At 40.1% G+C, this 15,310-nt stretch overlaps 1 protein-coding gene across 1 annotated transcript; it reads right to left on the reverse strand.

Annotated features, from left to right (window-relative positions):
- Positions 1-306: 306 nt before the first annotated feature.
- Positions 307-14,135, reverse strand: LOC117858529 (uncharacterized). Its single transcript, XM_034741608.2, has 27 exons — positions 13,748-14,135; positions 12,758-12,917; positions 11,221-11,313; positions 10,812-10,914; positions 10,551-10,713; positions 9,911-10,085; positions 9,056-9,175; positions 8,354-8,938; positions 7,681-8,268; positions 7,401-7,469; positions 6,581-6,694; positions 6,237-6,479; positions 5,907-5,954; positions 5,678-5,818; positions 4,865-5,029; positions 4,718-4,780; positions 4,259-4,369; positions 4,090-4,170; positions 3,921-3,968; positions 3,671-3,745; positions 3,308-3,403; positions 2,956-3,036; positions 2,812-2,883; positions 2,370-2,414; positions 1,847-1,930; positions 1,660-1,763; positions 307-977 (listed from the first exon to the last, which is right to left on the reverse strand). Exons 1-27 carry the CDS (start codon positions 13,876-13,878, stop codon positions 857-859), a joined length of 3,879 nt encoding a protein of 1,292 aa, XP_034597499.1. The 5' UTR covers positions 13,879-14,135; the 3' UTR covers positions 307-856.
- Between the last annotated feature and the right edge of the window lie 1,175 nt (positions 14,136-15,310).

The raw sequence follows: 15,310 nt of genomic DNA on the forward strand, positions 1-15,310 counted from the left end.
TGTTGCACCGTCACATTCCGAAGTCGAGACGACCAGCTGATTCATAAACGAATTGTGTTCTAGCGCAATTGTGTTTAGGGTAGTCAGTTGTAAGCGTATGCGGAGGCAAGAGGGCAATTTACCACACCTAACCACATAATCCAATGGGAAAACCTACGCGTATGGAAGCATCGAGATGAACTTACATGATGCGGAAACCCCATGTAAAATCATTAGCAGTGCCACCATTTATTTTCTTGATTAGGGGATTCTGATGACGGTAGATTATTGTTGGCCAGAGACCACAACGAAACAAATCGAAGCGGGTGTGTTTGTTAACACTAGCAGCAAACTCAATCAACTAATGTACACAGACAAACTGTTACAGCAATGGTTAGAGTAAATTAGTCAAATGCCGGCTCCCTATGAAAGGTGCAGCTGCTGCGACCCGACTTCCTTGTGTTTCATGGAAAACAATGATGGAGATCAGCTAATATGGATTACTTTCCTGTAAACAGCCTAAGCTCTGTCCTTTTGCTTTGCCTCGCCCAGCAATCGAGGGGCTCCCAAACCACGGCTATTGGACTACATTTTGCCATAATAGTACAGCTACTATACAACTCGGATTCACTTCCATCCATCGAATCAAGCCCTCCAGCACAAACACTGGACCTCACTGCAAACAACCATCTTGGTTGTTCCAGTCAACAGCTCTTTGTCGTTGACATCTCCTTGCAGAGTCACGTATAGTCACTTGACACAAAATAGCAGCCGTGTCTGAGCGGCATCAATCTTTCTCCTTGCTCCATTCCATGACCATACCACTACCGTCTGCAAAGATCTGTATGTGCATCTGTTTGGTACTACAACATCATATTCACATCAGGGTCGCACCAGGAAGAGAGGAGGTTGCATCCGCTGTCTGTAATGTAGCAGGCACAAACGACATTGGTGCCTGCTGTGGTTCGCTAATGAAGCCCAGACTTATCAACATCTGTCTGCAATTAGGACAAATCACTGGGTAAGGCACGTCAGGATGAATAAAACTAAGAATACTTTGATAAATTCTGCAGAGTATAATAATATTGATGGCTTCACTGACAGAATACTCGGATAACCCCAACAAAGCTGAGGTGATTAAAAATTGACATATCTCAATGAACAGGACACAATTAAAGACCATTAAGTCATATGTTATGAAGCTAGCGCTTGGCATTACAAGTTTACAACACAAATATAAAAGTCAAGGTGATCTTGGTTACGACTTTTAATTGCAAAGGAAATTAGGAATCACACTTATACTTTCTGTGCTTAAACCAAGGAATAATATTTGTTTGCATTAAAAATTAGAAGGTCACCATAAACTCCAGAACCTAGGAAGGAGATGAGTTAACTGGAATACTACCATAGATGACATTACAAAGCCCGAACTCCAATTGAAGCACAAGTACACCCAAGAATCTCTTTAAAGGCCCTGATTTATCATAAGCAACACCCCCCATGATTTGCATTTTCAACAATTTTACACAGCAAACCGATAAAAGTAAATAAACTGATGCTAGTTTGGGTGATTCAGATTACAGAACCTAATGGAAGTCGAAATATCTGCTGCTCAAGCCATCAAAAGAGGGTATGAAATTGAGTAGCTTATATAACACTAATGTAATATTGTAGAGGTACCTGGGCAAGGTGTTATGCATGTTCCGCTGATTAACAAAGGAAGAAAGAGGTCCTCGAAGATTGGGATACTTATTCAACACATGTTCAAACTGTGGTGGAGGTAGCTACAGGTAGCAGCATGATGTGATATCAGTAAAACAGAATTATAGATATCCAGGAATGCTTCAGTAACATGACAGGGTAATACCTGTAGTAAGACATCGAAGGAATGTGGCTGAGTCTGGGATACCAACTTTAAAAATCCAACCCATAGCTTTTGCATTTTCCATATCTGCAGCAAGAACAACCCCAAAAGCTCAGAGCTCAATAAGTCAAAATAGCAAACCAATTTAATGACCTCTATCCATATATTTTTTTTCCACAATTTTAAAACAGAAGATAATTTGTTTAGTGTGCCTACCCACAAAAACTTAAAATTATAGATCAATAATATTAGCACACCTCAGTGATAACTAATCTGCTGAACATGGCACAATGGCTCTATTAAGTTTCTAACCTTCATATATGAAAAGTAAACGACACCAACTGGGTTGGAACACACAGGGGGTATCTATATGTTAAAGTAGCTTCTTTTGCTAGCTAAAAATGTAGCTATAGAACAACTTTGTTGGGTTTTGGTTAAGCTTTGGTATAACATGGTCAAATCAACAAACAGCAAGAAATTAAACAGCCATAAAACAAAGTACATGAGACACTGGAAATTGACGAACCTGTTTATTGATGAGCCTGGAGAGTAATCCCATGACAAAATCAACCTGAATAAGTAAAGATTATCAGATAACTGAAAATCTGAAACACAATGTTCTTCAGACTATATGATTTGGAAAATGGAAAACAATACAAGCTGGCATGAACGAATTGCTCATAGTTTCTGAAACAAAACTAGTCTTTCTAGACAATATACAGGAAAATGTTGGTCACAATAAAGGAATCTATACAGCATCAGATCAGCAAGCGCATACAGTACTAATAGGTTGTTTAGCAAAGTAACCATTTAATTGTTAATAGTATATTCAAGAGTGTATAGATTGATTCCAAAAGGAACAGATGAACTGATTCCAAAAGGAACGGATGAACTAGCTAGCAAGTGTTTTCCAAAGATATCAAATTCATTATGCATAAATTAAAACAAGAATCAGCTTATCAGCGTACCAAAGCTGGGAAAGCATCAAGCGCTTGAATAACTGTTCTCATAAAAAGTAAAGGAATTGGTATCCTGTCAACCTGCAAAACAGTCCAATTAAGCAAGACGTCTTAAAGGATGCATAAAACTGCAATAGCAGTGGTAACGCTTACCATTTGATTCAGTGCCTTCTCCAAGACTTGTTGAGTAAATACCGTACGCTGCTCAAAGCATGCTTTGCAAGCATCTGTGATCTGAAATGAGTCTCCATCAGAAGCTGAAAATAATTTATGACAAGAAATAAAAACACATGACACACATTTACCCAAATGCATGTGGATGTGTTTGGGAGAACAATCTGGTATTCAGACAGTGTTCCAAAAATGTATAGATTTCTCTCAAGAACTCTATTATTTTGGAAGGCAGGTGCACTATACTGTACTCAGGAGCCATGCCATCTGTGTATTGCTAGCATGACAGAATATTATGACACGATATTTAAACAGCTATAGTACATGTTGTTACCTTTTTTAAGGCAACTTTATCTTTCTCCGGGTTAATATCATGAATTGCAATCAGAACTTCAGCAGGAGTCAATGCCGGACCAGTATGAGCAGTTCCCTGTCAAAAGTTATTTAACTGAAAGGTTAGGGGGAAAAAAGATTATGAGTGCATCCTTAATAACTGAAAGGTTAGGGGAAAAAGTTCATGCTAAAGAACACAAACAGGTGCATCAGATCAGTACTGAAACAGAGCCAGCCTGCTCATACTTCAACACCTCCCCTATCACATCTAGGCTCGAACAGGCATATGTTCATATTTCAGCCTTTTGTTGTGAGCTCAAAATGGGGGTTTACATAATGCCTATTAATGGAGTGTAATAATCACCTGCAAGATCCGAGCAAGCGCATCTTGGAACTTTTCCAGCGGAAGATCAACCAGCCTCGGAAATATGGGCAATACCTGAGACCAGTGTAACAAGAGAAATTAATTGCAGATTGCCGTGGAACTCATAAGTCTATTTGCATTTATCGAAACTAAAAAAAAAACAAATTTTATATCAAACAGATTAAGTGATCGCAGTTGGAGCACCATAATTATTGTCATTTGATGGTGTGATAAAATGCAAAGCATATACCTCTTCCTTTGGAAATGAAGGCAGCAAGGGAATGAGAATGGATGCATCCTGCCAGAGAAAGTCACAAGACTCAGCAAACACATTAAATAAACAATTAAACATACCACTGTTAAAAGTGCAAACAAGTGAATTTGAGGCAGTACAAAGCGCAGCAGAAATATATGCATACCTTCAGGGTATTATATAATTGTTTAACAGCACCAACTAGCTCAGCTGAAGGAGTTGACTCGTCAGTCAATGTTTGCAGTATCTTTAAATGAGAAGACAAAAAATAAGCATATAGAACCTACTTTTATTGATATAATATATAAAGAGAAGTCGGGAAAAAACAGTGATACCAAGGTAATAAGATGTACACTGCCTTCAGGTGGATTATGAATTATGTTCAGCATCTCAGGACATGAGGACCCCAGATTACTTACAAGGCTGGGCATATGCCAATGGATACACTGGACAAAAATGCACCACAATAAGCAGCCAGTAATTGTATTCACTATTCCCTCCAATTCAAAATACATGTCGTTTAAGACATTGACTTGGTCTACAAGGTGAAACTTTGAACAACAATATCCATGAAAAATATGACATTTCAAAGGAACGTACCTAAATGTAGGAAAAGTATTTTTCACGGTGAACCTAATAGTTCTATGTTACATTATCAATCTATATACTTTTTTATTTGGTGGTCAAAGAAAAAAAGTTTGACCAGCAGGAATCCTAAACGGCATGTATTTTGAATCTGCGGGAGTAGTCAGTATTTAAAAAACTTGACAAATTGCAAAAGATTAAAGCCGCACCTGCTTGACAACTTTTGGAGACCTTCCATAAACATTGAACAGATGTTGAAGAAGACTAGGCCTCTGCAAGAAACAAAATGCTTTTACCACCACTCAAAAAGAAGAAAATGAAAGAAAAGACTAAGATACTATTTACATAATGGATACCTTTGTGCAAAGTGCAAAGAACAAAGAAATATGGCGTTTTGCCTCAGATAAAGATATTGCCGACTGCTTCCGCGAAACCAATGATGTCTTGAATGACCCACTTTCAGAACACCCAGCATCTGGAATCTGACCGCTAACTGAAGTTTCCTGGCTGCTTACCTCAGACTGATTTCACAAAAGATCGGTTACCAGTGAAATATTCAACCAAAATGCAGTAAATATTGAAAATAATCTTAAGACAATTTATCCCTGTGACAGGAATTAAAGGAGAGCTGCAAATAATTAAATTTTAAGAAACACACCCTATTCTACACTGCTAGATGGTAAAATGAGCAAGGCACTTTCATCAACTGCAATAAATGCTCAGTAAACAATCAAGAGATTGAAGGTTTCATGAGCAAGTCACAAACTAATTGTCCCATCAATCACTAAAAGTTTTCTTTTAACCAAAACAGCTTATGTCAGCTGAACTTTCAACAAGCTTATGGAGCTACTACATCGGTTTTAAATAATCCTTGGTATTTTTTAACCAAAACATGCTAACAGTAACATGTATATTAGTTTTCCAAATTAAAATTTAAATGAAAGTACAGAAGACACAGCACTTTGGATGGATTCACATCCATATTTCACTTTTAACTATGAAGTCTGGAACAGAAACTACAATTCCAACAGGAAATTCCAATATATTTGCTGAACTCAGATTATGTATTTGAATAGTTATGATGTTCCAAAATCTCTGTCAACCCCTAGCAGAGCCTGAGAAAGAAAAGAAGTTGAACCACGGCAAACATCAAAATCATTCAGAGTTACCTCAGCTGTAGATTCTTTTGAGGATTTCAAGTTAATTTCTGTGTCCACATAATGCTCATTCGCAACTCCCACAAGACTCTCTGTGGCGAACTGCTCAATTTTTTCTGTTGCGTATGTCAGATCATAGAGCCTTTTTGCAACCTAAATATAATGCATGTATCAGCGTTACATAGCCTAGTGTTTTATCAAGTCAAAACAAGGAAAAGATAAGGCATTGCTGTTCCCATACCAATCTAACTGCCTTTCCCCTGATTTCATCCTGAGAGTGGACTGCACACTGCAAATTAACAACAAAGAATTAAGTGCAGCACAGAATAATGTACCAGCCACATTAAAAAAAACTTATAACATTATTCTGAACAAAGGTTGGTATTATCGTAAATTGGAAATTATAGTACCACAGAATGTGAGCCATGCATACTGCATGCCTGCACTTCAGGTTAATGGAAATATTACACTGAAATGAAGATAACATGACAAAGCAAACTCAAGCATTGACATGCCAACTTAGAAAAATATCAGAATATATTTCTACTAGCTGAAAAGGAAACAAGCTAACCTTCAAAACAATATCCAAGCAAAGATCGCGAAGAGGAGGCCGACCCAAGATAAGGTTCCATACAGTCCCCAGGCCTTGGGTGACACGGTCACCATCCCCATCCTTTACTTGTTGGCTGTTGTCTTCTGACATGCAAAGACCCTCAAGTAATCTAAACGAGGACTCAGGCAGATATGGTGCATCACATAAAAGTTTGCTAAAAGACTTGTCTGAGGCAGGCATTGAGTCAATCAAGGACCTCGCCTAGAGATGAGAGCAAAGGAAATGACAAATGTTATTTCTTTCCTTATTTCAACAATCAGAAAGAACATACAAGAAGACTTGATAATGCTGAGCATGCTTACAAGTGATATAAAGAACTTCTCATAATGTTTAGAAGTGGAGGTAGAGCTTTCTGGCGAATTAGCAACATTCATAGTCTGCAGCAGATACAACACATGCATTGCCAGTTCATGCCCCTACAAAAACATGTGCCTCGGCAGTGAGAATCTTACGAGGGAAGTTACCAGACAACTAATATAATGCATGCTTAGTTTGGGAGTTGGGAATTGCTATCCACATGACAAACAGAGCAAGCTTAACTAGATCAAACATAGTTAAATTCATATCTGAGATCAACTGGTGGACATACTCAATTAGCAGCAGTAACTCAACTTGACGAACGCTTAAACAGCTCAAGCTCAACAGAAATGGGCAACGGATAGAAAAGACACAAGATCACTCCAACAGTTGAACCCTAGTAAGGACAAATTCCCACATGTATGAAGATCAAAATATTGGAAGGAGAAGAATGAGATTCGCTCTAATAGGCTTAAATGCTTAATACATGTGAGTCTATTTAACCAAATCTCTACTCATCAGCTTGAGACCAACTTCAAGCTTAGTATTGTGCTCATGACCAGCTTGTCACGATGGTTCCAGCCAAGTTCACTACAACCAAAAATAATAGCATGATCACAGTTTTAATGTCTAAATTTACATCTGACGACATAATGTGATGCGCGTGTGCATTATAATCCAAAAGAGAATAATGAATTCAGATCCCAAACTCAGCCAAATGCTAATTCCTAGTGAATTGATTGATCGGAAAGTTGGATGTTTCTGCGCTGCACAGCAGTGCTAGAGACACCAAACAGTGGATATAATTCACTGTTAGTAAAGTACCTTCTGATCATGATAATGAAAGATAATGTGTCTCTGAATCAAATCCATAATATTATCATCATCAGCACTCTGCGAAGACACAAGATAACGAGAAAAGGCAGTAGTGTGAGAACAAACTACTGAAGGTATAATCAAAGTGTTAGGAAGGAATAAAAGAGGTTTGAAAAAACACATTACTAAGCTCTAATATGTACAGTTAGGAAGGAATAAAAGAGGTTTGAAAAAACACATTACTAAGCTCTAATATGTACAAGACTAGCTTACGATATCAAAATGATACCTGGGCAATCAAATGAGCAAGCAAAGAAAATCTGGCATTGAGACTATTTTTCTTGTAATCATCAATTATCCGCCCAATGGCTAGTTTGTTCAATAATGATTTCTCTTTGTCGCTTAGTTCCAAATGAGACGTAATAACTGGTAAGTTCTGATTGGTATCCTCTGGTGTTGATGCCTCGGGAACTGGTAAGAAGGGGTCAACCTCTGAATCCAAACTATCAGATTCATCGATTGAAGTAATTTCTGAAGAAATGGGATTTGGCATCTCTTCATCAACAATAGAAGAATGAACCCCGACATCCACAGGTGCCTCAGCTTCAAAGGTTGGCTCTGGCTCAGTGGCAACATCCAAAAGCTCCAACTTGTCTTTGGCAATTGTTTGATTGGGTTGAGAAGCCGAGTGATGTTCATCTTCATTTTTTTGTAAATCTCCTGAATAATCTGAATAGTTTTCAGCCTTAGAAGAATTGGAGCAAAGTGTACTTGGCAAATTATCTGTTTGAGGCACAATATTGGTTTCCACCTTCACCTGTACCGAATTTACAGCAGCAGGTGAAACTGTCCGCCGTGGATCGAGGCGACGAGGGTCCTGCAAAACATCAGCATCCTCAGAATAGGAATTTCTTCTGACTTTCATGCAAACAACCTGAAAACCACCAAAAGATAGATCATACCCTTCTTGGATCACGCTTAGCATCATGAACACCAGGCATAACAAAGGGATCAGATGTTGAGATGCTGACACCATCAGCTGTGGGTGTTGATTGTGCAGCAAACAGTGACGAGTCTGAATTGACTGGCAGGTTCTCTGTTAGGAGACCAGAGGAATATTTAAAATTCGGTTTCTGGAGATTGTTATTTGTTGCTAAAGGAAATGAGGCTCCCGGTAGATGTTTCATTGTTTCTATCACAATGTCAGCCATGACATCTGCCTCTACTGTTGACACAAGAATACCCAGGGATTCAGCTCCTCTTTCTCCTTCAGCGAGTAACGCACCAATCATTTCAATCATCTTCTCAACAGGAGACACATCACTATTCAAAATGGCTGGATCAGATGAATGACCCCCATTGGCATCATTGTCAGCCTGCATATCAGAATAATCAGAAGATCCCATAAATGGCAGATTTGAAGTAGCAGATGTATCAAATCTTGCTCTCTTAGCTATGCCATCAGACATAGCAAGAACATCACTTGATCTAGCAGCAGATTTCTTCCGATTATCTCCATACGGCATCTCCCATGCTGGAGACTCATCCTGTGACATAAGAAAACAGCTTAAAATTCTTCAAAAGCGACCGCACACAACTTATCATGGAAGCATATTTCCAAAGGTACATGTACAATCCCTTTGTGCAGACTGTATAACCAATACCTTGGTAGTGCGAGAAGCACGCTCTATATTTCTAGACATCTTCTCTGCCTGCCTAATATTTTGTTCCATTGCCTCGCCAGGGCTGAGAGCACGAAGCCGCCTTACCAATATGTCTTTGGACTGTCCAGAGAAGAAAGTCTCTGGTTAGGTTGACAAGTAATATATGTCAAAAAACAAATCGAAATATTTAAATCCTAAACAAACCCTTACGGAAAATTAATGGTAAATGATACAGGATACCTTAAAAGAAACAAAGTCTACGAAAAATAGCTCATAAACATATTAGTCAGTTTATTTAATTATCGAAAGTTACCGCAACAACACATGCAAGCAACACCTACGTGCACATAAGAAATTCCTGGAAGATCAACCAAGAATATTTTTTCTCTGGTAACTCAGACAGCTACCGGATCAAAAAAGAAGGAAGGGGAGTAGGGAACTCTTGATGGGAGTGATTCCCTAAAAAGCGGCTGAATAGCTCAGACCAGGTTCTCACAAATTTATAATCCAAAGATACAAGAACTGAAATGTGTCCTCACTTGGTTATTATTTGACACATGACCTTCATGCATGAGATAAGCTGCCATGAAGACATGATGCTTCCATCTTCGGGAGCCATTTTCACAATCAATCATTGTATTTGAATTACAATTATTTAATTGGCCATTTTGTTGAGTAAGAATGTAATAACAAGCAAGCCAAGTTACACATCATCACAATTAAAAATAAACTACAGCAACAGTTTAAGAATCTTTTAGCTGCATCGAGGCATGAAGCATGTCCATTAAATCAGATAGTTTAGCAATGAAAACTGATCCATAACTTATAAGTGTAACCTGTATTAGATGAGCTCACCTCAATCATTGCCTGGTGAGAACTCCTTAGAAACCCCAAAAAAGCTGCTCTTAGGGCATACCGCAGGCTTGCTGAATGTGCACCCTTCGCAGTCTCCAAGCTAGGGTCAAAATCAAGTAACACCGGCAGCACACGGTCATAGTAAATTGGCCGATTCTTTACAACCGCTGCAAGACTGACAAATTGGCTATATTTAGAATAACAAATACATCTTAGAAAGCTATGCAGTCTTGTAAGATGAACAGCACAAAAGTCCCAAGATTCAAAGTTATACTCGATCTCCACATATAGATGGGCTTGCAGTCAAGCACGCACGCACACACAAAAGCCAAACTAAGTGGTCAGGCAACAGAGGCCAAGATAAGAGGTCAGAGGATCACAAAGAACCAAGGTTATATAGTAAAAAGTGTAGGATACCAGTCAATTGGCTAAACTATTTCAATTATTCCATAATGCTTGCCTATTCAGCATTCAGTATAAACAAGTGGACACCTAGAAAATGATGCCACGCATTAAATAAACTCCTGTTTATCGTCGTGCCATAAAGGATGCTAGTCCCATAGGAGAAAATGAAGGAACAATGGGAGTATGATGAACCACTTCTACTCAATACATCAATACAGCTGGTAGAAACCCTTACGAATTAATGGTGCCAACTAGGAAGGACCCTCGATGAGCATAAGCTGATTGCAGAATATCCAGGAGAAGGAGGAGGGCTCTGTGTGCATCAGCTTCCAGAACAACAGGATCAAGGCAAGGATGAAATTGAGAGAATCGTGAAACATCAAATCTCCTGTTTTTTCCTGTATGTACGATGAATGCATACTTTGATGTGAAAGCCAGTTTCTCTCAAAAAAAATATTGCCCAATTAATTGTTACTGTTAATCTGGAAAATTGTACCTTCAATTGACTGTATTTGGTCGCTGATGGCTTGAGATGTGCAACACAAAATCCATGTTTCAATGAACTTTACAGCAAGTAGTTTAGTTGCAATAGGTCCAGGCTGTTACATGTCACACAATAGAGTCAGCCAGTAACAAAGAATATAAACCCAGCAATCACAGGCCAACCATTGCATCTGATCTCAGACATGTCATTTTTTTATAAAACTGGTAATATTCCCAGGAAACTCTGCAGTGAAGTACAATGTATCATCTAGGGACTTACAATCACTAGATATTTAACAAGGAGAATACAACAATGAAGACCCCACACTTTTATAGTTTTATGTAATTGCATGATGTGTCAATTACTCATGACAGAATAACAGTAGTTGCACTTATTGCATGTATGCAGCATTAAACCAAACCTCATGCATCACACCACGGACTGCATCTTTGAACTGCTTCATCCATGCCCACATGTCTTCGAGCCAAGCTTCAAGTTTTCCGCACTTGTTAATCTAGATTTACAATTACAGTAGAACAGTGAGTACCAGGAATGATTCTATTAGCAGCAAGTACCTAACATTTAAAAGATAATATTATAAGTAATATCAAATCAAAGCAGGAAACACATGTGCCATGAAAAGCAATATCAGATTTATATGATCAAGATTCCAGACCAATGCTTCATATTTTTCGAAAACAAGGGGGAAATGCCACATTAATTTGTACAGTTAAACACAATCCTTCTTGTATATTAGTACAAACAAAGAGCAGACAATCTAACCTCATGATATGTATGACTCAATCAGTTTGACAATTTCATTTTTCCCTTATAACAGTTGGATTCTAGATGTTACAGGGTAAGAGAACAGCTCGGTTTCATGCATTTTAATTCATAGTCAAATGGGAAACATATTTATCTACAAGCTTCTACAATCTTGCAGTCATATTTCATAAAAAGAATACATTGCTCTTACCACTAACAAATTCTAACAGTCCTATTAATTTATGGATTTGACCGTGTATATAACTGGGACACACTACTTTTAACTTGACAATAAGCTAAACATATAAAATTTTATGAAATTCTTTCAAGCATTTAACTGGATGAAGTTGGCTATATTTCTTTTTCATGGCAATATGAATAGTACAAGGAAAATCCAGTACATTTATTATCACTTTAATGCAGGTATACACTTAAGATGGTTGAGTCAGGGGAAGGAGGTAATTTTTAACTCACTTTTATCAAACACTAAAAATAAACACCAAATTGCCATGCAGCTCTGTCCATACTATTCTAGCATTTGTTGGGTCAGGTCTGCTCTTGCCCCAGACAATTTAGCAAATATTTATTAAAAAAATGGGGGGGAACAATGAGTTCCAGACAAAAGAGATGAATAAAACCACCAAAAGCCAGTCATTAACAATGATTTGGAGGTTTTGGTCATTAGATGAACAGATCCTTGCAAACAACTGAAATGGTTGGCTTTTTAGTGGTAGCACACTAGGTTTTGTGGTCCTCAGTTCTTGGATGACCAAAAAGAGATGCATGCACACTCAACATGCCGACAGTCGAGAACAGACAAGTGCTTTCATCAGCAGCACTTTAAGTCAATGGCTGTTACTGTTCTGCATGAACTGACAAACTGGAAACAGGAGAAAACAACAAAAAATGCTGGATTTACACTGTCTTCAATAACAGGTCAACTACAGCATGCATTGCAGTTAAAAATGCTTGGCATTTGGAGCTTGGAAACTCTTCCTATGAAGACTAGGTTTTATGTTAGGCAACAGGCATTTCTTGTAGCGTAGTTTTTCACTCCGATGGATTTTGTGAGACGTTGCAGAAACAATTAAGCAAACAACCTCATAAAATAACCATAGCAACATCACAACGGTAGGTAGTTACAACAACTGTGGATTTATTCATTGATAAATATCTGTTTTACAAAGAACAACCTGAAGTGCCATCTCTTCCAATACAGCAGCAAATAAATTTGTCCCACTAGCTATAGATTGCTTAACAACCGCAGGATCATCATGCTTCAAAAATGACAGCAAATTTGGCATCAGCACAACCAAATCTTCTGTTACATTTGTGCCAAGCTCTCTCAGCAATCTGTCATAAAGAAACAGATATATGAGAACTACCACAGCAGTTTTCCCAAGTAGAAAGGAAGGAATAAAGAAATAAACACATTATCATTAATTCGCACTACGCTAAACATTAGGTCAAATTCTATAGCCTCCAAAGAATCTCAGCAAGTTGTTCATGGGTACTCAAGTTGCTTAAAGCAGACCAATGACACTTTAAACAATATATAAACTTGAATCAATAGGGACAAACCATCAAAATTATACAGATTTAAAGATATTCTTGGACCAGACTTTGTCTTGACCAAAGGACAATACATAAGATAATACAAACTTCTATCCCGCAAGAATGAACATCATTCCAAAGCACCATGCTTCAATAGAATTAATGAAAGTGGTATTGAAACAAAGCTTTGACACCATTGCTTCATCCTCCTACTAGATGGTATCAACCAATCCATGCTAAATCAACTGAACATTCATCCTGTTATTGCCAGTTCGTGCGAAATATTAATTAATATCTCCACCCATTACTGATATTAGGCTCCAACTCAGGTTCCCAGATGCTAACAACAAAAAATCACAAACTTGGCCAAGCCCACGCTCATAAAACCTCACAAGAACAGTTGTGCACGCACGGATGCAGAACGGAGCAAGTCAGATCTACGAAGGTTAATCATATAACAATTTCCTCAGTAACTTCCTATCACGTCGACTCCAACTAAAACCAGCCTCAAGTCCGAAATTCATGAAGACAACGGACCTAACCATATAAAACAATTTCGCCAGCACGCCTGGGAGAGGGAATCACTCGATACAATACAAAAGTCTATGAAGGTATGACCCTCGGCTCACCTGAAGGCACGAGACGAATCGAAGCGGGGCGAGGCAACCTCCCCGCGGTCTCCCGGAGGCGGCGGCGGCAACGCCTCGGCTGCCTCGCCTCGCGGCTGCGACCACCGGGTGCCGTCCGCCCCGAATTCCATGGGCTCGGGGCCTAAACCCTAGCTCAGGGGCGCAGAGCCTCGCGGGCACGCAGCGGGATAGCTAGGGCGCGGGTCTGCGCCAGGGGGGGAGTACGCAGCGGCGGCGGCGGCGGCAGCGGCTATTGGGTTTGGGGTAGGATTTCTGTTTTAGCGGTGGCCGCAGGCGACGCGGCGGCGGGAGGAGCAGGGGGCCGACGCGGCCGCTCAGGCCACGGGGGATAGGAGGCGAGGAGCAGAGAGGGCCAGGCCAACGAGAGGACTGGCCGCTGGCCTGCACGACGTTATAGGGCGGAGGAGACCGACGCGTGGGACCATTTGTGGTTCTACCGGGCCCACGCGTAAGTGTCTCCGCGACGTCCGGTTTGGCAGCGTGGGTTCGTGCCTGCCGAGCCAAAGGGGCGCGGGCGCCGCACAGCCGAGCGTTTTTTTTATATACTTATTTTTTTAAAGATATTTTTACTTATACTTTACTAACTGGTGTAAGCACAGTTTTGAAGGTGATGACATGTACCGTCCAAATTCAATGAACCTCGACAACTCCGCCGCTTTCCGCAGTCACCTATCACTAATCATCAAGATCTCATCCTCACATTTCCGCCAGCGATCGTCTATCACTAATCAAGGAGGTTTCTCGTTTTCGCCTCCATCACCTTCGATCAGCTTTGGTGTACCGCTACCTCCATCGCCCCCCCCCCACCACCACCACCAACGCAAATCACTTTTGACATTCACCCATCGGCTGCCTCCACTGTTCGACTCCTTCACGCCCTGGACATGATACCCCTGCCTCAACCGCCCTTACGACCGCCTCCACTATCGGCTCGATGAACCCCTCCAAGAGCTGGTGATCATGGAAACCCTAAATTTCTAATCCTAACTCTAACCCTAACCCTAACCCTAACTCGGGCACCATCATGCCTCAATTCGGGGGATGGAAAAGAAAGAGGAAGAGGACCTACCTCATCGCCCGCCGCCCACCGCTGCCTTTTGAAGAACAGGTCGCCATGTTCCTCTACGACGCCCTTCCTCAAGGAGGTGTCGCCGGCTTGCGCCGGGGACGAAGTGAAGCGATGAAGGGATAAGGTGATTGGATCCACCTTCTGGAGGCTTTCGCTTTTGTTTATATGGTATAGCTGGAGCGACCTTGCAGGCCCAACACTATAGCCTATAGCATGTATATATATGGTAGGCGACATCGATATGCTTGCTTAGTTGGCTTGGGAGCGAGCACATGGGCCTAAGGCCCATCATCGTCAGCCTCTCTCTTACGGAAAAAAGTCTATATTGACTCCTTCAATTTATTATGAAAGTATGTATTCCTCCTCTAACTACGAAATCCAATATCAAATCTCCTGAACCAGAAAACAATATTGTTTCCCTCCTACCATGGTTCCAACCCCATTTTTGCCTATCTAGTGCCACGTCGTCAAGT

The sequence above is a fragment of the Setaria viridis genome, chromosome 5 (genome assembly GCF_005286985.2).
Source record: "Setaria viridis chromosome 5, Setaria_viridis_v4.0, whole genome shotgun sequence".
Taxonomy (NCBI): domain Eukaryota; kingdom Viridiplantae; phylum Streptophyta; class Magnoliopsida; order Poales; family Poaceae; genus Setaria; species Setaria viridis.